The 25,728-nt window shown below is 43.3% G+C and overlaps 1 protein-coding gene across 1 annotated transcript; it reads left to right on the top strand.

The window, feature by feature from the left end:
• The first annotated feature begins 1,505 nt into the window (after positions 1-1,505).
• On the top strand, positions 1,506-25,088 carry TRAPPC1 (trafficking protein particle complex subunit 1). Its single transcript, XM_069646345.1, has 5 exons — positions 1,506-1,620; positions 6,532-6,630; positions 20,238-20,308; positions 22,848-22,986; positions 23,074-25,088. The coding sequence occupies exons 2-5, from the start codon at positions 6,532-6,534 to the stop codon at positions 23,200-23,202; spliced, it is 438 nt and encodes a 145-aa protein (XP_069502446.1). The 5' UTR covers positions 1,506-1,620; the 3' UTR covers positions 23,203-25,088.
• Positions 25,089-25,728: the final 640 nt, after the last annotated feature.

A 25,728-nucleotide genomic window follows, 5' to 3' on the forward strand; every position in this document is an offset into this window, starting at 1 on the left:
GGAAACTTCTCCTTTAGACTGGTGAACAAGTAGTCCGCCATTCTTCCATAGCCAAATGTGACCCTATGCACAGGATAAATGCTCAAGTATTCCCTTCTTCTGCAGCTCTCGACAACAATGCTGCTGCAAGGTCCTGCCTTCCCGCTTGTGCAATGGCAGGTGCAAAACTGAAGGGCGATGCAATGCTCAGGTATGCCCAAGACATATTTCCCCCCTCTGCTGCACATATGAGATCCACAAAATAACCCGCTCCCCCACGAAGGTCATCCGTCAGGGTGACCAGATGTCCCGATTTTGCTGGGACTGCCTCATGAGTGGGCTCTCTCTCACCATCCAGGGAGATTTTTAAATTAAAAACCCTGTTCCAGTTTTAGAGAAAGGGAAGGTGACCGCTGCCAGTTGCGTCACCAAAATGATATGCCATTTGTAACGCGCCTATACACAAGTGTTCCAAGGCGCAACAAATGATTGAATATTGATAGTGGACAACACTTTTGAATCAAACAAGCATCAGAATAATGTATGTATGCATCACATTAACCAGATCTCCAACAGAGCAGGGCAGGCTCAAACCCCGAAACGTTTCATGTACCCATCACATACATTACTGAATGGGCCACTAAACCAGGTTACAAAACGAATACATAGAAAGGCCTGTAATATTAATCTGAGAAATCACAGCCAAAGCACCTTTATTAATGACATGCTTACATTATAAAACAAAACCGTGCATTTTATATGCAGGATAGTACTTGGGGTGTTTTGAGTGTCCGCCTTGTTAGTCCTTGTGACCGTCCCAGTTTTTTTGTTTTATTTTGAAAATCTGGTCACCCTACGCTCGCTCTGCAAGAGAAATCTTCCAAAAAAAGAACTATCCACGGTTAACTTTTGCTGGAAATTCGTACCCAAATGAGTCCCTCTGCACAGGACAAATAGTCAAGTATACCCCCACTAGACAAAACATCTCTCCTCTCTGTTGCACATAACAAATCCACAAAATACTCAAGCCAAAAGGATAACAAGGCCTATCCACGAGAAAACAAAATAACGAGCGAATTCCTATATACTTTAATTTCGCCTGGGAACGGAGGAAGGCTGGTGTTCAGCCCCACTGCACAAAAAACACCCCCTTGCTCATAAGAAATCCCCAAAATATACCGAAATGGCACATCCTCGGGCAGGATAAATTGCCCAGCTCCACCAAAATAACAACCACGTACGCGATAGCTTTAAAACTTATTGTAAACCAAATTCGCTTGGTAACGGAGGAATGGCGGTGTTCTTCGGCTCTCGATCACGAAGATGCGGTCTTAAGCTCCTTCCCTCGACTCCCGGCCACACCCAACTCACACCATGCCTTCCTCAAATCAACTGGTACGGTTAATAAAGCGCACAATCTGAAGCACTTGACTTCCCATATACGCCGAACGTTCAACCCACGTGATGAAGAGGAAGCGGCTTCCACAAGTCAACTAGTATAGTTAATGAAGTGCGCACTCTGAGGCACGTGACTTGCCATTTACGCCGAGCGTGCAACCCACGTGATGAAGAAGAGGCGGAGCATTGCTAAGCTCAGTTTTTCGGATGGGAACTAGACAGTGACACTACCAACATTGGAAGGTGAGTGGCACGGGTATTGTGGGTCAGGGTGAGGGGGAAACGAGATAGTAGTTACTTGGTTTATAGGCCGGGTGGATTTCTGCTAAAAGCCGTGATGTGTGGCGATCAGTACTTGATGAGGCGTAGACAGGGGTGTCAGTGTCGTTCTCTGAGAGGTTCCGCAATGTGGTATGGTTTGGGGGGGGGATGTTCATAGGCGTAGGGGACCTGAACGGGCCTCCCGAGGAGGTATAGTGGCACTGATAAGCATCGCCTTCATAACACGAGTTGCCCGTGTGATGTTTTGTTAAGCCTCACCCGGTTGTTGTATAATCACTCTACGATGAACACTCATAGACACACTGGGATTTCTAGTAAGTTTATTTATATTGCAGATCCCTGGGTGGGTGCATCCTCCATAACATAACAAAGCCTCTGTATGATTCTGAAGCACAAGTGTTCCAGAATCATACAGTGTGTCATAGCAATGAAATAACAATTAATGTATAAACACATTATAGCATTAGCATCTCCCCCTTCCACCCTCCTTACAGAAACGATAGAGTAGATGTGAGAAAATGGAGGAATGAAACAAAGGTAGCAGGTTGATAAAAAGGAAATTAACTAATTACTATGAAACTTAAATAAAACACACACAGAAAAATATATGCAGTGGCACAATTCAAAAAGGATATAGCTGCATCGTACAACACTCCAAAAGCTCCTTGTAATAAGCGACCACCAGTTTCAGTAATACACATAGTCCTCCTTGAAATTTTGTGTGATTTTCCTTTTCCTAGATGACGCAAGATTTTCACCAACGGTGCCTTTAGAGAACTCTTCTAATTCATGTACTTTCTCATTCCTGGAAGCCTCTTGTACCACTCTGTCTTTCAATATTTCACCTCCTCTTGCTAGTATAACGTCATCACATGACCATTTCTTTCCATCCTCCACAATCACTGATTTCCTCGAACAATCCATCACTCTTTGTGGAGCCCTATATCTAGATTCACCTTTTAACACTCTCCTTGGTTCTTTTACCCGAACCCAGTCACCTCTCACAATTTCACTTTCTGTCACATACTTCTTACTATCATAGTATTTCTTGTACTCATCTTGTCTCTTTTTCACCCTCCTGACAATTTCATTCATGTTGACCCCCTTGTTCTTTCCGGGAGCAAGCCAAGCAGGTCCCAGTCTATTTGTAGCCATCCTACCTCTCATAAAGGTAAACGGTTATTCAGCAGTGACAGAATGTGGAGTAACCCTATACGTATTAAGTGCTTCTTTCAAAGTCTCTTTCCAAGGTAAATTAGTGGCTATCGCCAATTGAATAGTTCCCTTGATAAAACTGCGGTGTACCTCTCTGCTGGGGACCACCTCTTCCTTGATAACATACATTCCTCGTCGCCAATGTTGTATAATCACTCTACGATGAACACTCGTAGACACAGTGGGATTTCTAGTAAGTTTATTTATATTGGAGGTCCTTGACGGCGCCTCTGTATGATTCTGAAGCACAAGTGTTCCAGAATCATACAGTGCGTCATAGCAATGACATAACAATTAAAGTACGTATAAACACATTATAACACCGGTGTAGGCTGTTAGCACTGTGGAGCTTAACGCACAGTGTCGGGAGGAAGCATACGGTGGTGTGTAGAATATCAGCTGCTGGAAAGGAAATCCGATGATCTTCGACGACTTGAAGCTGGGTGGTCTGCTAAGCAACAGCTCAAGAAGGCGTGGTTGTATTGTATTGTTTATTTATATAGCACGCCGGGCCCTCGGGCATCAGGGCGCTGAGCAAAATTTAGGTTACAATAAAACAAATAGATCAGCCTCTCTTCTAGTGGGCACTCGGCTCTGGCGGATGCTGGAGACCCTGGGGATACATCTGGAGCGTATCTGAAGGCTGGCCCTTCTGGGGACCAGCAACGGATGGAAGGTGGGACTCTGAAGAAGAGTCTCAGCTTCTAAAATCTGAGTGCACTTGAACGCGAGGCTGGCCGAGGCTTTGGGTCCAGGGGAGATGAAAGCGACAAACCTGTGGGCTCCTCACCTGGTGTGAGTTAAGTTCTTTTCGTGTGGGTGGGGGGCTTTAGTGGTGGAGGCTTGAGCCAGAGCTGTAGCTATTCTAATGGGCAATTGCCAGTTGTTCTTATTGCAAAGTTTCACCCCAGATCAGGTCTTCTTATGTGTCATGGAAAGGTCTGCTAAAGGTGGAGGTTTGTATCACATGGTTGAGCAGAAGAGAAGTGTACGGGTATTTCATTGTGCTGTAAAACCGTGCCTCTCCAGGTACAAAGAAAAATGGATGTGGCTGCTCGGAAGCTCATTGATAGTGTAACCAAATGTATGTTACTAGCTCTTCTGAATGAACCTCATTGTGTAAAACCTCATAAGGACTAGGATACTTTCCAGTTCTCTGGCCCGGTTCTGCAGAGCTATATGAAAAACCCTGGCCCTGCTGCTTAGTGGCTTATTGTTTCTTTGGCTGACCAGGTGTAAACATTATGGACTGAGGTTAAGTAGGACTTTCTCTTGGAAAGTCAAAAGTTGTAACATCACAACCATTGAAATGTGTACTGTATTTCCTTGCTGTGACATAATTTCTGCATTTCATACGAAGTGATCTAATGTTTATTATTATTTGATAGGTTTTCAAATTCTGGCATTGGAATGGAGAAGTTAAGAATATCCAAATGTTACCCTCCTTGTGAGGCAGCTATCCGAATACCACATATCAATTGTCGATGCGCAATGTCCGATACTTGGAGGCTGTTGCGATTTTATGGCCTGTTTGGCAGAAGGCTATAAATCAATATAAACAAGCAACATTTCTGAAAATAAAAGTAATGTTGAAGAATCTAAGTATCCTAATATCTTGAAGTTGGGATTAATTCAAATAAAAGTTCAACCCGTTCAAGATGGCCGCATGTTCTGTGGGTAAAAACGCAAGGCTGTGTTTCTAATCAGCACCTACTTGTCTTCCAAAGGTCACACTGACTAGATTGCAAAGGAATGTCAAAGCAGTGATGTTAAAAAAATAAAAATAAAAATTGTTCACTAATACGTTAAACGTTTGAACAGTTTCACTTGGAAACTGGTCACATTCCTGACGTCAAAATGCATGTTTATGGTTTGCGATGGAACCTGAAAGTACAGTATTGAGAAAATGATTTCAAATTGTAAGGTGGGACATTGATAGAAAGACTTCACTTGAAAACTGTATTGTTCCGGTTCAGTTTTTAAAATAAGCAAACAACGATTCGTTGTGTTTACGTAAAAAAAAAATATAATGTATACCTGTATACATTAGTGTACAGACCCGTGTATACCATCCAAAGTTCAGGATTTCATTAACACAGTAGGACCACTATAGATCCTAAGCCTACAGCTCCCTCTCGCAGTCACAACAGGCGAAACCGTGCACATTGGACCACTGTATATCCTTGATCAACAGCTCCCTCTGTGCATTCGGGCCGCCTATACTGCTCATGGCGGCTTCAAACAAACCTACATTTGGTCTTTTATCATAAATTATATATCTCGTGGTGCTCTTTTGTATTTGAGTAAAAACGTGGACATGCGAACACCTGGAACTTTAACGCAAGTCTGGAAATGTTTCTTTGACAAAGAAAGGAGGTCTGAGAACCAAATCGGCCAAGATTGAACTGTTGGAATCAGGGTTTCATTGTAAAAATCCTTGAACTTCTGAAGAGCCCCAGAATGAGACATGCCTGTGTGGAAAGAAGGCATATAGAGACTTCCCTGATCAATAAAATGGGGGCAAATCACAGACCTCAGTGGCCCATTCGCATTTCAGATGCATACTGTGGGCATTGGTAATTGTAAGCTGTGATGAAGAGAAAGGTCTATCTGAGGATAGCTCCCAAGTACTGAATATTGTTTATTTCTTGAGGTTCAATTTCTGTCGGTGGAATGGAGCATCATGTTCCGGCTTCCGCGTTATTTTCATTCCAAATGAAACACAACTGGATAAAGCTTTTGTTGACGAATCATGTTCCATATTTAGGCTACTGGTAGACCGACTGTTTTCGATTGTCCTGGCTTGTCGAAGTAAACACATTACAGAGTGAAACTGCAAACATTTGAACAACTTTTTTTTTACTAGGGTAGAGAAAGGAAAGTTTCTAGGAATAAGAGCCTGGCCCATTGATGCATAATAGTGTGTCCACAGCACTGCATTTATAATGTATTTTCCCATTTTTTTAAACCAGCTGAGAATAGGAAATCAGAGGTGTGACTGAATGTTTTCATTAAGGTGATGTTATCCAAGGTAGGGGGTGAGTTTGATTAAAACCTGGATTTTTCCCGTGAACTGGTTGTTTCTGATTCTGAGCCTTGCTAAAGAGTGCTACCCTTCCCAAATAAGAAGATGAAATGTGAGGTGGCTGGAAGGAGTCCCGGTCTCGCTTAGAACAGTTCTGAATAACAAGAGTGTAAACTGTACAAAAAAGGCGCCCAGTAGAACGTATTGCAATCTTGTTTTAGGCCTCGGAAGAAAGGTAAGGGTCAACCCTCTGTAATGAAGAAAGTCAGTGTATCTACATAAAGAGGGGGTAGACCACTTATTTATTAAGCCCCTGTCATCACGGACCTACACATTAACATGACAATCACAAATGGACTGAGCCATCCACAGACAAGCTATAATTCACTCGCTACAGTCAACTGCTGGCAGGTTTAAAAAAAAAAAAACACATCTTAGTAAATCTGGTCCTTATTTGCAACCTGGAGACTTCAATTACTTTGTTCCCATGAGTGACGGTGTCCCTTCTGGATTGCCTGTTCCTAGTTCCTCCAAATTTCTTTTCCTAACAGTAGCTCGGTTTCTTTCGCTTTCTTGGTATCTTTACATATAACCTGTGTTCTGTACTCCTCTCTTACCCCCATTCTCTTTAGATGACAGTACATAACCTGTACATCTTTGACAGAAATGGTATCTGCCTGCACTACAGCGAATGGAACCGCAAAAAGCAAGCAGGGATCTCTAAAGATGAGGTAAGCAAACTTGCATGGTAAGAGCTTGAAGTCGAGGGTGTGTGGTGGGTTTGAAGAGGACATGAACAGACCTACTGTGCAACAGAAGGGTCCCGTGCCGGCAACCCATTCAGCGCTCTACAAGTGGTAGTAGAGTTGGGGATATCCATGCTCTTTGATGGGGAAAGATGAACACATTGCAAGCAGAATTGTCAGTAGAGTAAGTGACAGGTGCCGGCTGCCCCGTGATTCTCAAGGATGAGGCACAGATTGGTCAGAGAATAGTGGGCACTAGCGGCAATGGGAAAGGATCGAGCAGCCAGACTAGGGGGTGTTTAAGCTGCCTTCTGCTGGTGATGATGATGTGACTAATTTGGCAGGAGAGTTGGTGTGCCTGCTGCACTCTGATGAGTAAGGGTTTGGTTACTGGACTTTAGTTTGGCAGGAGAGTGAGAGAGTTACTTGTGACAGGTAGTGATGTGGAAATGGGAAGGTTAAGAGGTTAAGTAGGCACACCCTGCTGTACCATGATCGTCAGGATGAGGTTAAAGAGCACATATAAAGTAAGGGAGCAAGGGTTGCAGAGGAAAAGACCAGCCCTTTGTATGGTCTTGTACAGTCACGTGGTAATATCTTTTTTGTATAATTACCTTTCTCTCTTAAAGAATATATGTTCAAAATTAAATAAATTATTACAAATACTCGAGATTGCATGAAACAAACACATTTATATAAGCTAAGCAAGACAGCGTGTTGATGTATGCTTTTTCTGCAGTTCTGAAAAGTTTCTTGACCCTAAATAGAAGACAACCTTATTAAACCTTAAAACGTGTGCATATATACACTGAACAGATCAAGCTCAAACTCTGCCCTGCGCCATGTGTCTCTCGGTCTATCCAATACTCTCTAAAAAAAAGTTAGTTAAGTTGAAGCAGTTCATTGCAGCAAAGGAATTGCAATTCGGCAAGTGTTTGAAGCAAATCCACCTGAACTTAAGTCACCCACCCAACATTTGCCGAATTTCAATGCTTTGTTTGCGTTTAATTGTTTTCACTGTATTTCAAGTTCTTTTCAATGTTAAATCTCATGCCGCTGTGACTCGCTGCTCACAGCTAGTGACACCTTGCAACATTTAGGCTATGGGTCCATGGCCTACTGACCATGGCTGGCTACATTACAACAGTTAGGGACTTGGAAAAAAATGTGTATTAACAGGCATTTTGAAAATGTGTTTTTATTTTGTGGCCCCCTCTTTTGTTCCCGCAATATTTTCTCACAGGATTTACCCACGAAGAAATCTTGTGTGAACATAATTGCTGTTTTCGGTTCTTGCGTGTATACCTCATGATAAACCACGGTTGGCAACACGACAACACGGCGCTCGGGCATCTTGTGAATATGTACTTGATTTCCAGAAAAAGATGAAAACGCCATGAATTTAAAACCTTACCCGACATCCCCATCAAACTTTAGATGTACTCAAATACTCCCTTTTTATTTGTCTCCACTGTAGGCAAAGTGACCACAGTACCCTTCTAATAAATATATCCACGTTATTTTTATTGCGAATTTTCAATTTTAACAATTCAGTACAAAATATCATATTGACATGAAATGTACACAATACACAGAAATTAAAAAAAATGAATCGTACCCTCTACACCCGCACACATACATTCTTTAAGGGGTAATTCCCCTATAGTTTTCTGGTAAAACATTTCATCTACAACGTCTGGGATACCTCCATTTTATACTCCCTTTGGTAATTTCGAGTGCTGGAAAAGAGAACGCCTAAGCCTCAATCACCTTTCCCCCTTTGTGGTCTCCTTCTCCGCCACCCCGTCTTCCATAGGGAGTACCATACTATCACCGTCCATGTTATAATTTTACACTGATCCGGGGGATGACTCCCTCTTGGGGCAGTAAGTATTCAAATGCTAGCTTTTAAAACAATAATAATCACACTGACTATCTTCCTCTTTTATCGACCTGTGTTCCGCCTTCTCTCACCATTATATTTTTTTCCTTTCTTTTTCTTCTTTCCTGCTTCCCCTCTTAGGGGTTTGTCACTATCTCATTTCTTAATCCCGCTCAGGAGCTCATTCCAGTAGATCTGGATAGGCGGGCATTCCCACCACATGTAGAAATAAATTCCTAAGCTACCACAACCTCTTGGGCATTTAGGAGAGCACCTTGGGGACATTCTAGATGTTTACTTCCTAAACCCACACCCCTGCAGACTTGCTGGCATATCATTTCTTTGTTTCTAGGCACCGCCCACATGATTGAGGAATTCCCGTCCACTACATGATGTCCAATATTCTCAAGTTCTGAGGGCACCATTGTAACTTTTAATCAAACCACCTCTAAGGTATTCAATTACAGTCCCTCAATCTGTCCTATATTTACCTGCATTCCTTTGAATTCTATATGTAACCCTTTCCATTGCCAGTATACCCCACAGCTTGTGTATCCATTCTATGTTGGTGGGTGGCGATTTGTGCTTCCATTTCACTAAGCAAGCTGATATTAACTATTTCACAAAAGCTTTATGTTGTGGTCTCAAAGGGATTTGATTTTCAGGGTCGAACATGCCACACATCCATTCCCGAGGTGTATACTTTGCTGTATACTTCCCAAAAAGGCTGAAACAATGGACAATCCCACCAGATGTCTCCAATCTCCCCTTTCCAAACATCCCCTCCAACATTCATGTCAGGTGGTAGGAAACATGTTATGTAATCTTTCTGATGTATCGTGCCATTGAACCATAATTTTGTACCATGCCTCCCTGGTTTGGGTAGATCTCGTCAGCTTTGGAATATTTGTCCGGAGTTTTTCCCAATATGATTCCTGGATTTCCTCCCCAAGATTTCTTTCCCAGCTCTGCATGAAAGACCATTTACAATCTGATTTTAGATTCACAAAAAAAAAAATTGTATTTATTTTGGACACTGTTTATCCCCTCAGTGTTATAAAAAGCTCAATAGGCGTCAAGGCCCTCTGATATACTTTTTTAATATCTGGTTGTTGCAGCCAAAGTCGTAACTGATAGTATTCCATTCTATCTTTTTCTGTTAAACCGATATGATTTTTACAGTCTTCGAAAGTTCTTATAACATATCCCCCACTTACTTACAATCTACTTCCTTCCATTTCTTAAAGGAACCCTGGGAGATCCCTGGTGTAAACTGTGAATCCTAAATAGCGGGGTAAATAAAGACTGTCGTGTGGATAAATGTCCTTGCCGCAACAATCAATCCCAAATATCACATGTCGCAGATAATGTCCCACTCATATTGGCACTTAATCCTGTTTATTCAGCCATAATAGGCCTTCAAGATGGGTCCCTGCCACTATCCATCTAGGTCCATGGTTTAGTCAGATCCCCCGACAACCATTCCCTTATCACCCGTAACTGGGCAGCCTCATAATATTTGGATATATTAGGGAGTCCTACCCCCCCTCCTTCCTTCTGCCTTGGAGCCATCAATGTTTCTAAAGCTACCCTCGGACGTTTGTTCGGCCAAAGAAAGCGAGAGATGATCTTGTTAATATTCTTAAAGAATGATCTAGGCTACCAAACTGGAAGTGTCTGAAAATAATATAAAACTGTAGGCAACGTAACTGTTTTTACCGTGGCTACCCTACCCAGCCACGATAAACGTGAAGGGGGCCATTTGTTTAAATCAGATTGTATCTTTTTCATTAATACTGGGTAACTTGCTTCATGTAACTTCGATACTAAATTGCTGATGTGCACCCCAAGATACCCAATCGCATCTTCGGCCATTTGGAAGGGAGACACCTCTGACAATTCACCCCTTCAGTCTTCGTCAACCCTATGCTCAGCGCCTCCGATTTAGCCATATTAATCTTCAATCCTGCAATCTTTTCCATCCTTAATAATTCCCTAGTTAATGCCCTGATTGAGGCCATAGGCTCAGTCAAAGTCAACATCATGTAATCGGCAAATGCCGTGATTTTACACTATTAGCCAAACTGTATCATTCTAATACAATGGTTCTGTCTTATTGTAGCTAATAGGGGTTCCAACTATATAGCATAAAGAAGTAGGGACAGCTGGCATCCCTGTCGCGGCCATCTCGTAATCCTGAATTTTTCCGATAAATCCAAATTGATAAGCAGCCGAATCGAGGGGTTCACATAGTTGGCATAAATCTAGGGCCGAATCCCATCTGTTACATTGCCCTAAATAAAAACTGCCACTCGACTATTTAAAAAAAATAATCATCTATTTTGCTGCCCACCTGTTCCACCGACTGTCGAACAATATATCCCGAGGACATACCTATTTCCACAACTCCCTTTAGAGGTCCCCACCATTTCAATTCCACCATTAACAGATCGTGATCTGACACATTTATTGCCCCTAAATGCACTTTCTCCACCTCTCCCAACAGTGTAGCCGTTATCGATACATAATCCTTGATGGTGTGTGATAAACGTGGGAGAAGCATGTGAACCCTCTTACTGTTCCCATCTTATAACGCCACACATAATGGCTAAAAATAAAAAATTCTCCTACAGGGACTTAAAGGGGGTGCCTCAGCTATGACGATAGCTCATACTTCTATCTAATGTGGGTTCCCATGCTAAGTTGAGGTCTCCTGTCAACACTATCTTCCCCAACTACACCTTTTCCCAATTTCAACAAAGTCCACCTCAAAAACGCCTCTTGTCAAGTATTGGGTGCGTAAATTGTTCCCAGCGTCACCTTTGTACATCCCAGTAGAATCACTAAGAAGAGGAATCTGCCCTGTTTATCCACTAATGTTTGCTCTACCTTTGTGTGTCCTTCAACACTATCGCCAACCCTGCCGTTTTCCCCTGTGTGTTAGCTTGATATAGATGTGTAAATTGGCGGAAGCGAGGAAGTGATCGATCTACTTTCCTAATATGGGTCTCTAGTAGCATTATTATGTCAATCTGAAACAGCCTTATTTGCGCTTCCACTTCTCTACGTTTAACAGGGGAGTTAATTCCTGACATTATGAGAATAAATTGACATTAACATCATTTGTCTCAGACCCACTGTCCTGATTTGTCATTGTTCCCAAGTGGTTAATACCTCCTAACCCTAGATAACCAGCATTGTCTGTTTCCCCTCACCCCCTCCCCACACCTCTCCCGCCCAACATCCTTATCCCTGTCTTTGCTTACTTAAAAAGCCCCAGATACCATCCTGAGGCTCTGATCCTGATGCAACCCGTGACCTCCCCAATAGAGGGCGAACTACACCCCTTCCCCCCCCATTTAATTCCTCAATGCCTCCTCATCCACCCTACCTCTGGTAGGTCTGCAATGCTGCCGCAAACTGTTCATATCACTTCAAATTCCTCTGGGCCTGTCCAGTTGTCCTATAGTGCCAATAACAAGGTGGCCCAAGTGTAGAGGAAGTCCGGTGTTTCTCAAATTTCCCCTGGCATTCCTGCTCTACCTGTTTTGCCCAAAGACACTCTGCTTAGTGGTCTTGCTGTTTCGCCTGCTCAGAGTCTCTGACCAGTCCCCCTAGCGGTTACGGTTTTGGGGAGATGATTCTTGTTGTTGCCCATTGGGTCGCTCTTCCTCTGTCATATTCATGATTGATAGAGCCTCCTCACACGTCGTGGCCCTCTGCTGTTTGCCTTCCCAAGTAAATAACAATCCAAACGGAAATGTCCACTTGTAAGGGATATGCTTTGCCATTAGTACTCTAGTCACCGGACTCGTGGCCTTGACAAGGCCAGAACTTGGAAAAGATGAAGTTGAGTTCCATTGATTGCTATAGTAGGCTGTAATCTTTCCGCCCAGAGTACGTCCTCTTTCATTCAATATAACAAAAGGGCCATCAGCACGTCCCTTGGCCTTGTACCGGGACCTAAGCTCCTGGGGCCCACTCTATGTATCCGATCAAACCTCACATCTTCAGGTGCCATTTCAGTGAGAAGAGTCCGAAAGCGCTGCTGAATCGTGGTCATCAAGTCTGCATTTCTTATATCTTCCGTAGGGCCTTGCACCCCAATATTTTCTTTCCGGGATTGGTTTTCCAGATCTGTCTGTGAGCTCTGTAAATCTTCTTTGATCTTTTCCAATTGAACCTGAAAGGTGTTCACCATCCTTTCCTCCATTCCTTTAAGACATTCCTGAAGATCTTCTTTATTCAAGGCCATCTTAGTTGTCTCCAGTTCCTTTTTTCCCGTAGCCTGTTGTACCACTTCGTCCCCCGTGGGGGTTCCTTCAGTACGAGGTTGCCAACAACGTTACAACTGGCCTCCCTTTGTATTAGTGGGTGTTTTTAGCGTTTGTACGGGTGGTTTTCCCTTTAGCACCTGGCATTTGGAAGCGTGCACTTTCACCTCCCGTGTGGGTTCACCATGTAAACCTTAGGTCAATTCTCAATGGCACCTTGATGCCTCTTGTTAGTTAGTTTATTACTAAACGCATGCACACCTCTTTGATGGTATAGTGTCCTCAGCCTTTCCCCCCTCTCCCGTTTTTAAGTCCCTTAACAAAAGAGAGTTAGATAAATTCTTGCTAAGACCCCATTTTTTTATTATTAGAGAGAAGCGCTTTATGTATCTCCGCCACACATCTTCTCCAATCCCGTTCAGCTTTCCCTTATAAATATAGGAGTTGCAACCTCCCTCCTTGCTTGGAACTTCCTCATTCCGTAACTGATCCCCCCTTTTGCTCGAAGTGGGTATCGCCACGTCTTACCACAGCTCTTTATCCTTCCAATGATCTCTGTGCCTGCTCACTGCTTAGATGCACCTTTCCAGCCAGGTTCCGTTTCTTATGGCATTCACCACTCAAGATATACTCTCTGCCACCTGGTTCCCTTCTTCAGACACCAATCCACTTTGGGCGTGGCCCTCTCACCTTCCTCGCCCTCCTCATTCAGGCCCCTTTCCAGCTGCACCTGCCACAACGATCGAGCCGTCCCGAGCCTCCAACACATGGTTCAAATCTAATCCACTGTATCAGAGGCCTCACAGCCACGCTCCGTGTGCTAGCGAAATTCTCCTCAATCTCATTTCCAAGTCAGGGGCCTACTCTGGTTTCTAGCATCACACCTCAAGCTCGTCCTGTGTCGGAGCCTGCAGCAGGATTTTGTCCTGTCTTTTGTCGGCCCGCGGGCACGTTTTAAATTGACCTCACCGGAGCTCAGGGAACAGTCTCTATACCCGGCGGCCGTCTTGTAATCCCTAGGTATTTTAACTGGGTTGTAGTGCCATCTCTGCAGCATTTCACATATTCTGGTCATTGTATTGGTGAACAGGCTCCCATGAAATGTAATGCTGGAAATCATTTTCAATAATGTCTTGGGTAGGGCATGCCCTTGGTCTATCTCCCATTGCTTCTTAAATCTAAGACTTGTTAGTGGTATTCTAAGGAAGATTGCTGTATAAAGCTTCAATGTTGTACCTTTCATGTTTTGGTCATATCCCATATACTCTCTACCTGTGTAAGCTCTTGCAATACCTTTGCATTCACCTTTTAGATGTGTCCCCTTTATTCTTTAGTATATTGGAAGACATTACATCTTTTGTCTCCTAGCAGGTCCCTAGCTTGCGCGTACTGGCTGAAATTGCCCTCCATACATTTTTGTCCTACTCACTCTAATTCTGTGTCTCTGCATCTCTGAGATGCAGCTCTCCCCATCATTCCCAAGTCTATCAGGTCTCCCCAAAGAGAGCTCATTGTCCAAGGCTAGAAAGTCAGATGTTCATTTCTACTGACCTCCTTCCATACGTTTCAGATAATACCCACCATGGGCTGATATCTAACATTTTCTGGAACTCTTCTGACTGGTGCCATGGGTGTCTAACTTTTTCTGGGGTATGTAACCCTGTATTCTAAATATTCCCAATATGTTCTAAATGTGTCTGGCATGTGCTCAAGAAATATTGTGAGCTAGGTAACCTTAAAATATGTCTCCGGATCGGGGAGTCCAAGGCCTCTTTACTCCTTGGGTGTCATGAATGGCCAGGTTCGACCCTTCTGGACTATATGGTCCTTGATGCACCGCGGCATTAACTCTGCAACCTATCCAAAATAACCGCCGACACAGAACTGCGGCAGTATAGCCTTTGCGTGCACTCGCCAGCTTCCTAGAAAACCGGGGCGGCTCTGCACGTCTCAACTCTATCCCTACGAGTATCTAGACTTGTCAGAGTTCGCTCTCTGTGTATGGTGCATTCTACCTTCCTTCACTCCTGGAACCCCCCCCCCCTTCTATTCCTTACCTTTCGTCATCTTCCTTCCTGTCATTGTTCCTGGATATTCGAACGCTACCGGCTTGGCGGCCGGCTTCCACACTGTAACCCGAGGACTCGCGTTCCAGTTTATACAAGTCACGGTCGGTGAAAAAGAAAGAAGCCACGTCCCGGAAGAACGCCAACAAGGATAAAAAGGTGAGAAAGAAGGGAGCTTCTGACATTGGGCTGCAAGAGCATATCTTTACATATCTTGAGGCTTCTCCCAGTGCCAAATGAATCGGTTTATTCTATAATTAATTACTCTGAAGAAGCTTTCAGGAACCTTCACCAGAACCACTGTAAAGAGAGTAGGTTCATCTTCACCACTTCCGTTCGCTCCAACAACACTGCCGTTAGATTATTCCACCTATCTAGGTCTGCACTCCATGTTCTTTAGAGGTGCTCATAGTTAAGGTCATAGAGCCGCGTGAGGATTCCTGGTATCATTATCCCTAAGTATCTTATCTCCCTCTCCACCTACATTCCTAAAATGTCCCCCTTTTACACCTTATCTCCCCTCCCTCTTCACCATGCACCGGATACGCATATCACTTGGACTGATTAATCTTGAACCTCACTAGCTTTCCATATTCCCGTAATTCCACTAGTAGGTGTCTGAGCAAGCTTTCTGGATTTGTTTGGTAGAGCAAGATATCGTCTGCAAATAATTACATCTTAAATCCCCCCCACCCTCTTTCAATAAACCCTTTATTTCCCCGCTTTTGCAGATTGCTACTGCCAGGGGCTTTTGATCTCCAAAGCTAATAGTAGGGGCGAGAGAGAGCAACCCTGTCTAGTACCTCTGTACAACTAGAATTCCTCCAATGTCCTTCCATGTAATCTAACTTTGGAGTTTGATTTTTCGTACATGGCTTTGACCCATAACCCAACGCTGTTCCCTATCCCCGTCCTTTCCAGGACTGCTCTTAGGAAGGGTCATTTTTCCGCATCCAGCGAGACCAGGCAGGTGCCTTCATTCCCCTTCTGGGCTAGGCTGGTAATATCCAGTTTTTGCCTGACGATGTCCGCCCCTTGCCTCCCCTGGTAAAACCAACTTGGTCCCAATGGATCAGCGAAAGGAGCACCCTTCCAAGTCTGATTCCTTTTATTTATTTATTTTTTTATTTTTATTTTTTTGGTCATTTTTTTTGGTCTGCCTTTAAAAAAGGGAAATGGGTCCATATGACTCGCCAACCTGGGGATCTTTACTCTTTCTGGGTATTGCAGATTTCAAAGCATTGTTTGGAACAGCATGACCTTTAGAATTGCGTTAAATGGCATTGTGAGTAAAGGGGCCAAGAAAATTGATAACATTTTATAAAATGGTATTTTATACCAGTGGAGCCCTCCCACTTGGCATATTTATATTGATCTGGCGATCTCTGGAGAGAGTGATGCGGCTATCCATTCTTGAGGCTTCGTCCGTGCTTAGTCTTTGGAAATTAAGCTGAGCCAGTTATGCATTTATATCGGTCTCTCCTCCATGGATGTCCGATTTCATATAGCCGTTCATAAAAACACTTCATTTAATTAATTATCCCCTGCTTTTCCCATGTAATCTGTTCTCCAGACCCCCCATAAACTCGTAACCATAGCGTTTGTCTGCTCCCCCCCCTTTTTCTTGTTATTTTTGTTTTGAGAATCTGAGCTTCCACTCAGTCTCTTGGAGCAGGAGATCATTTAATTCAGCTTTTCTGAGCTTTAATTCCGTTGCCAACTTTTCCAAGGTGTCTAGGCCATCCTTCAGCCTGGTTTATATATCTCTAACCATCTCTCAAAGCTCAGATTCTCTAACCTACTGTGCCCCGTTTCTGGCTGAACTCCATGCAATCAGTTCTTCCCTCACGGTAATTTTCAAACCTTCACATTCTATGGTTGAATCTACCTCTCCATTATCACTTAGTTCTTTTTACCCCTGTACTTTAGTTCAGATGATAACTACCATTCCTCTTTTTCCTTTAACAAGTTATCGTTTCAAATCCATCTCTTCTCCTGATTGCGATTAGTCCAGCCGCCTCTACCGTCATATACTAAATCATTGTCTATCCGGGGCATAGAGTACATGCTCATTTCCAATAACCAGGGCCTAAGCATCTGTTCCATTCACATTAGGTCAATGTGAGAAAAGGAGTCGTGGACCTGCGAGTGAAAGGTGAATCCTATGTCATCACCCACTTCCTGCATATCATCCATGCATCTATCAGACATAGGCATTTGTTCACCTCATTCATTCATTTTCACAGCCTCTTTCTTGGGCTCCCTTCCACTGTTTTCCTGCTACCCCTATTCATTATTTTGTGTGTTCTGACACCATATTGAAATCCCCACACTCAACCGGTACCCCCTCCACAAAATATCCCAAAGATTGGCTTACCTCTTCCCAATACTGGACTTGCCCCATATTTGGACTGTACACCAGCGGCAACTGCATATGGTCTGTGATATTGCCCCTTCAAAAAGAAGTGCCTTTCCACCTACAAGAATGGCTACTCCTACCTTTTTGCTGTCTCCAGACGCAAAATATGCCTTGCTAAATTCCTTCCCTCTGATGGGTTGTTCCTTCCCTTTTAATAAAGTGTGTCTACTAGATGCATAAGATTTCCAACTTCTGTTACTAGAGGTCTCTCTTTAGAAGGAAGAGCTATGTTGGGGATTTTACACCTCTTATGTTAAGCAACCCTACTCTCAGTTGCAACTTCTCTCCCTCCCCCTTCGCATGTTCTATTCTCCCCATGTTATGTTCTCCATGGCTGGTTTTTGTTTTAACCGCCCCCGATTTGGTAGGAATGAGGACCCCTCCCATGGACGCAGACAGGTAACCAAGTGAAACTAGGAAAACTAACATAAAATGGCACGAGCGATAGAAATCCTATTCACATGCACCCAGCTCATTTCAACTTTCCCCACTTTAGAGCCACTGATCATACTGGAATATGGTCCGAGGAGGTCTATCCTAGACCACCTACACCCCTGTCCCAGCATATAAGCACTTCAGGGCAGCTTGCCTCTGGCCTGATAAATCTGTACATCGAAACTTTCATGTACCATTCTAAACGGATCTATCAACAAAAGCTTTTAACATTTTACAAACAGAATTGTACTTTTTTGCCGACCTATAAATGGTCGCAAAGACCAAAGGTTATAAAAATGCTATCACCGAAGGTTGGAACACCAAAAGTTCGAACCTTTGGTGGTAGCATTGCAGGTAAGTAAAACATTTTTTTTTAAAAGAAATGACTGCGGTGGCTGCAGGGGTGTCCCCCGCAACACCCCGCTCACTATACTTCACAGTATAGTGAGCGCGGGAAACCCCTGCAGCCCCCGTAGTATGTATGTGTGTTCGCATGAGAAAGGTGTACACCTTTGGTGGTTCGCACCTTTCTCAGGCGAACATTCTGGCCGTGGCAAAATCGGGCTCGGTCGGATCACTTAGAACCTTACAAACGTCTCAAACCTTTTAGCCCTATGCCCTCCTCGAGAGGTTAGTCTGTCCCTATATTCTCTTTTATATATTTTGTGTATTTTCTTTTTCTCTTCTTCCTCTTCTTTTTTCCCTTTTTTCTTTTTCCGCTTTCCTTCCTTTCTCCCTCCCCTTCTTGTTCTTCTTCCACCTTATCACTTCACTTATCCCCCACCACTGAATACCCCTTCATATTCCCCTCTTACAAGGTATCCATTCACAACGCTTTATAATTTTTCAACCGTTGCATGATTTTGCATCAAAGTTTACAAATTTGATGGCCTGGTCCAGAAAATATCTCTGGAAGATTTTATGAAGTTATGTCAAACCAGTTGAAATGTTTTTCCAATTGACATTTTGCAAAGTCAATGGAAGTAGGGTCAGTTCAAAGTTTCTCAACTCAGGAAAATGTAATTCTTCATTGGATGTTGGTATGTTGAAGCACTGCTTATGATGCCCCAAATCATGTTTTGGGGGTTTTGTGTCGGTATTTAATTGTTCCTTATACTTACCGATAGTATACAAAGACTTCATTTGATCCATCTTTCACAAATAGAAGTCCTATTTCTAAATGCATGGGGAAATGTAGGAGCTGACTAGGGCAAAATTAAAATGTGTCTAATAAATTGGTTTCCTTTTTCTGTAATGACATGTCTAAAGAATAGCCCCAAACACAAGCTGCATTAGAGGCCGCTTCTATAGTCTTTGCTATATGCATTTTCAGTGTGGGCTCCAAAGGGAGATCACCTGCATTATTGCTGTGACATACTACTTACTCCCCTGTAGAAGATTGTTACTGTTTATTTACCTTCGGCACTACACCTTTTTAGCTCCCATTTGTTCTCTTTTACAGATATCAAGTCTGCTGTATATTCATATTCTCATCAGTATATCAAATTTAGGTTTTAACAAAACGTGCATTAACTCGGATTTAAGTTATTGAGCTTTTCAAACCTGTATACGTACTCTGATTTTTGGATTACACCTTTGACTTTAAACTCAGAGTTTTTTACGTGGGATTGGAGTTCCTTCAGCATGCAGTCTGGTTTACATGACCAAAGGCAATCTAGCCATTCCCCTCCCCCGTTGATAACACTGAGCTATGCCTTTCACACCAAGGATTCAGTAAGCTGTGGTACACCCTGGCTGCACATCTCCTCATAGTTAGTTCTGTGGGATTGGAGGGAAAGTGAAAAGAAGATACCTGAGGATTATCGTACATTTCCACATGGGAAACCATTTAAGTACCCCTCAGGCTTTTCAATTGCCTGAAAGGATAGCCTTATTTTCTTTTGAGGTGGGCTAGCAAAACACTTATGCTAGGGGAGAAGTGTGGGAACACAATGTGCCAGGTCCATATGTAAGCTTTACCAGACTATTTCAAAATGGACTTTGAACATTTTGAGGACTGATTTCAGGCTGAACAAGAGCCTAAATCCATGGTGACGGTGCATAGAGCAAGCAGGGAAGTAGTTCTCTGAAGATCAGGAAGGTGTCGAATGGAGGTGCTCGGCACACACTGTTGTCGTTCATAGTTAGGCAATGCAGTGGGGAGCTTTTTTGTGGCCTTGAAATGACAATGAGTGTGAAATCACTTGTTCAAGCTGAGGCAAAGAAGGAGCTTACAATACTGGGGTGAGCTAAGCTTGCATGTAATCGAATGAGGATGGGGTCCACAGGATGAACTACTTTACCGTCTATGGTTTGGGTTGACAGACCAGGTTCTCTTCGTGTGTGGGGGTAGGGGGAGTTGGAGTACAGGACAAGAGCCAAAATGTGATATTTTGTAAAGCAGGCAGTTATTGGGATTGGTCAGCACCTTACTGCGCCTATGCCGATAGACTACTGTATCAATTGCTTCTGCCAGTTTCACTCTAACCCTTGTTTTTCTTTCTGTCTCTGGGCAGGAATACAAGCTTATGTATGGCATGCTGTTCTCCATCCGCTCCTTTGTCAGTAAGATGTCTCCTGTCGATATGTATCCTTTGCTTCTTAAAAATAAATGATCACAGCTAGAGCTAATGCACCAAAGCGAAAGCAAAGTTGAGCAATTGGGATCACGTTTATGGCACATACTGAGTAATTGAAACGCCTCTTGGCACTCCCTGTATAACGTTTTGCTAATGAATGGGAGCGTCATAGACTTGGAGAAAAGGAATGCATGAATTAATTATGGCAAGATTCCTGCACAATACTTGTAGGTAAGATATTCCACTGTTTAGGGCCTCACACCAAAACACAGCAGTTTTAGACATGCAGCAGGCTTTGGGATCACTGAGCAGGACCCTATTGGTCGACATTTAGAGACGGTACAGCATTATGTATGGATAAGACACATTAACTTAATGTAAGTTTTTTACATTAAGCCCGTCGAGTGAGCTCTGTCATCTGAGGTGTGATCAGATTTCCTAAGATTTAGCGTAAGTCTCAGAGCTGTATTCTGGATAGCTTCTAGCTTGTTGATAGACACTGAGAGCCCTACAAATAGGACATTGCAATACTCCAACCTGGAGGGAATTGTAGTTCCACCACTGCTTAATCTTCCATAGAAACAAAGGGAAAAATATGTTTGAGGATTTTCACCTCTAAGAAACGGGATTTCCTGATGTCAAGAATATGGAGAAGGGATATGTTGACATCCAAAAGGACACCTACGTTCCTGACTGGAGCACTTTATGCAGTAATAACTGCCGGAATATAGCTTCATGTTTGCGAATAGATGTTTAGTGATCCAGTAGGTTGGGTTCGGTTTTGGACTCGTTCAACTGAAGCCATGTTTTTTGCATCCAGTCCTGGATGACGGGCAGGAATTGAGGAATCCAAGCTGAGATGATGGGTGTTGAGGTTTTAGAAAAAGCAGTGTGTTGTCGACTGATATTCCACTTTATATGCATGAATGATATTAAAAAGGGGACAGGTACGGATGTAAAAAGGAAAGGGAGAGCTAGATGGGCCCTGAAGTACTCAGTATGGGACACGAGAAATTTCTCAACATCATGAACCAAGGATAACCTGCTGAGTTCTTTCAGACCGATGGAAGCCAGTTGATGGTCCCTTGGGTGAACCACAGTGATGATTCCGTGGTCCACCATATTAAAGTTTGCCGAGAGTTAGAGCAAACGGACCATGGAACAATTTCACTGATCAGCTCCACAAGGGCAAAGTTCCAGATTGATTGGAGAGCAGAGTTAATCCTACGTCGCAGACGAAATTCAGATTGATAATCGTCTAGTAGTTTGTTGGCGAGTACAAATTCTTGCAAACGAGTGGTGGCAGAGGACTCCAGGAGTTTGGTTTCCAATGGAAGATTTAGCAATAGGTTGATAATTAACCAGATAGATTCTCTACCTCTGCCTGTCTTTGTCGCTTTGTCTCTGTCTTTCACTCTCTATGCCTGTGCCTGTCTTTCTTTCTCTTGCCCTCTGTCTTTTTCTATTAACCTCTCATTTTCTCATGCCCTCTGTCAATTTCCTTTTTCCTATACATTAGAAATAATCATGTACCTGCTGGTGGTTTATGCCCGACAATCCTGAGATGAAAGGCTTTACTTATCCCTGTTTCGTTTCCCACATGCCATCCAAGTACTGAGGGGCTCTTCTTTCACTGTGCAGTAGCAAATTACCCTCCAGTATTGGACGGGAAAGACTTATTATCCTTGTGACAACCCCCGACCCCCCCCCCCGGTGGTAGAATTATTCGTGATGGAAGTGACCGTAGTCATTTTCGCTACAAATATATTTTTACTACAGCCAAACAAACCAAACCCATGTCCCCCCAATTTACCAGCACATACACAAACTCGCCCCCAAACCCCCCTCCCACTTACCTTTTCTCAGTCTGCCGCTTCTCCTGTACCCTACGGTGTCAATTCCGTCCCTATAATGTGGGTTGGGCAGAAACATGATTTTTTTTTTTTTTTTTTTCGGGTCCCGTCTCCTATATTGCAGAAACGGGGGACACCCCTGAAACCCAACAATACCGAACATGGGGAGCGGGGAATACCGCCACAACCCCTGCTCTCCGTGTTCGGTATTTAAAAAAATCGTATCGACTGGTACTGCCCGAAATTGGTCAAATGTAGCATTTGATTTATTTTTATTTTACCCTCAACTAAGCTAATTCCTAATATACTAGTGTTACAGGTTCCCTTATGCTAAAATAATTGCAATAATGCTTAAAAGTGCAAGTCCATACATTCCATGAGTTTACATGCATTTAGATTGTTTTAATCACTCCTTTAAGAGTTATGGCAGCACCATCTGGCCCTAGCTGGAACGCTCTGCTTCCCTGTGCCATCCATTCAAGAACGAAGATGTGTGATTCCCATGCAGTTTTGTAGTTAAAAGGTGATCTCTTTCTTAAATTCCCCTACTGCATCCCAATGTAGAGAGTAAAGCTTCCCTAATTATCTCTGTTCCATGAGAATTTGTATCCTTTGAGATCTCATTTTGTTTAGATGGAATCCCAACAAAAGTTCTGATTTATACAAGTGCTTCCTTAATGAGATTAAACCTCAGGAAAGATGGTTTTTTAGCCTTTCAGACCAGCAAGTATAAACTGCATTACTACGAGACCCCAACGGGACTAAAGATTGTAATGAACACGGACCTGAGTGTGACCAATGCCCGTGAGGTCCTGCACCAAATCTATAGCAGTGTAAGGAGGGCACACACCATACCACTCATTTTGCCACACAGACAACGTTTAGACAAACTTGTTTAACCATCATTTCTCTTCCTGCAGATCTACGTGGAATATGTAGTGAAGAACCCCCTCTGCAGCTTGTCTGAGCCCATTCAGAGCGAACTCTTTCGCACCAAACTTGACAACTACATCCGTGGCCTCCCATTCTTCTCTGCTCGGGCTGGATGAAATTGGGTGGTTTAGAGGGCAAGATGAGAGACTAAGGTTCACTGTCTACGTTTAGCCACAGTCCGGGGACCTCAACTGAAGGAAACGGCAAAACCAGGCAGATTTTGCTTCCTCTGACATTTTGGTGATGCTTCTGTCAAGACTAAAGGTGGCATCTCCCTACTGACGTTAATGGCTTACAGCCAGAACTGATGTAGGTCTTGTTTCGAGTACCCCTTTCCTACTTCCTCCAAGAAATGTCCCCTTATACGATGTTAGAATATACGTTATGAAATGTGATTTTTCTACTGCATGTTCATTTATTTGGGTTATGTATGTGCAAATAGAAACCCCTGGTTAACGTATATTATTCTGTTTTGATTGGTGTCAGTATGCAAGCATCTCCATTTCTGGGAATGTGTCCTACAGCACGGCCTGTTTACACAGACTGATCCACTCACTGATCTCTGCGCTGGCCTTTGACCAAAAAGACATGTGCCTAAAAGGACTGCCACTTCTTCAGCAACAAATGCACGTGGTCAGCTGCAAACCAGATATGTTCTGTACATGGAGCGTGAGATAAAGTTGCTTCCATACCATTTTCTTCATGTTAAGATTGTTCCACCCCAGTCAGTTGACATAGGAATGGAAAGCTGAGCAATTGCAGTTGGAGCTGCTGGAATAAAACCTGTTACTTTTATCATCTGCGTGAGTGTATGTAAAGTTACAACATAATTACGAAAGCCCTTGCTCGCCTAATGGTGGGAGTCCATAAAGTCTCCATCCTTGGACCCCTTACTCTTCACCTCCTCCAATGGTAACTTTGTCTCCTTTGGCTTCTCTTGGGCTAATACCCATCTTCCCCACGTTTACCTGATCACTCCTCCACATCTCCAGTTATCTCTTGGCCATCCTTCCCTACATGGCACTTAACTGTAGTCTTGTGCTCATTATTAGGCACCGATCTACCTTTTGGCTCACAGTGCTCAACCCTTCTTCCTTCCCCAATTCCCTCCCACCATCAATTTATCACCATATCCCCAAGTTCTGCAACCCAGGGATACCTGAAGACAATAATTTAAACTGCACAGATGGTTCACTTCTACTGTAACACTTGCCAGGCTAAAGATGCTCATCAGAAACATCTGCTCCCCTTACTGTCTGCTTCACAGCTTCACTGTCTTTACTATTGCTGTAACCGTCTCCTGGGCCTACATCTTTATTAATTTGCCCCCTAAACAAAATGTGTAGCTTTGCTGACCGTACCCCCATAACTTTATCCCATCTCCCTACCTTTGCACACTGACTCCCCACTGGCTGGCTCAATATGCAACACCGATCCCTATTTGAATTCCTTTCACATGTCTTTAAATCTATTCCTGGTCTAGCCTCCTCGGCTAACTCCATCAACTGCTTCTTCCCACCTCTGACATCTTATGTAGTGGCCTTCTTCACTTCTCCCACCCATATACACGCTCCTGCTCCTTCTCACCTCTTGCCCACCATCAGTAGTACACACTCCCTCTGCCAAACATAATCAATACAACTACAATTCCAGCATTGAAATCCTCCTTCAAACCTTTCCTCCTTTCCCTTGTGGATTTCCTGTTTTCCCATCTAGTTATCCCTCCCTTTTGATTTCCCAGTCCATTTAGGTATTTATGGTATATCTTGTCGCCAATGTTGTGTATTGCGATTCCAATATATAAATATATTATACATGCTCTCGAAAAAAAGTCTAAACATTCTTTATATAATTCCCATATATACGATTGCTCAAATCTGCATCTCTTTGCTATCCTCAATGTCACCACTGTGTTTACCTGTCCATCACCCAGTCATTGCTCCTTAATTAACCACATGTGCTTTAAAAAAAAAAAGACAAAATAAAGTGCTCCTAACTGGCATTGTGCCATTTGCTGCTGTGTTTACATATTTAATGCAATTCTGATGAACATGCTCTCACCTTTGGAAAGAAAATATAGAACTCCAAATACATTGGTGGCTAGTGATCGTTCATCATTCTATCCGCTTCAACAAATACCACAGACTACTTTGGGTGCTGGCTGTTTGTGGGATATGCCTTAACCTTCCACCTTGTGACCTCTGGAAGGTTCCCCCTCCTCCTGGTATGTGTTCATCAACTACCTACCCTGTTTGGATCTGACGTCTTAACCTCTGAGGCCAACTTTGCAAACTTCTTTTAAAGGTGTTGAAGTAGTACAAGGGGATTTTCTTTTTTTAACAGGGGTACAGGAGCAACTTTCATGCTTGGATTTGCAACAAGCTCACAAAAATGTGGATTTATTTTACATATTCTTGATCATTACATCAATAGGCAGCCTTTTTCAAATGTGGGAACTGTGCCACTAGCAGAGAGTCGTGCCTGTTACAGCATTGGCACCGTGCCATAATGCAGCTGCCAATGTAATGCTCCCTTTTCCGCTCATGAAAGCATGTTTCACAGTCCTGTCTAACCACCTGCTCGCAGAAACACATTGCAAAGGGACTGATGCATGGGGTGTGCGGTTTGACAAGCTGACGTCT

The sequence above is a fragment of the Ambystoma mexicanum genome, chromosome 1p (assembly GCF_040938575.1).
Source record: "Ambystoma mexicanum isolate Mex_15411 chromosome 1p, UKY_AmexF1_1, whole genome shotgun sequence".
In the NCBI taxonomy this organism is placed as follows: Eukaryota; Metazoa; Chordata; class Amphibia; order Caudata; family Ambystomatidae; genus Ambystoma; species Ambystoma mexicanum.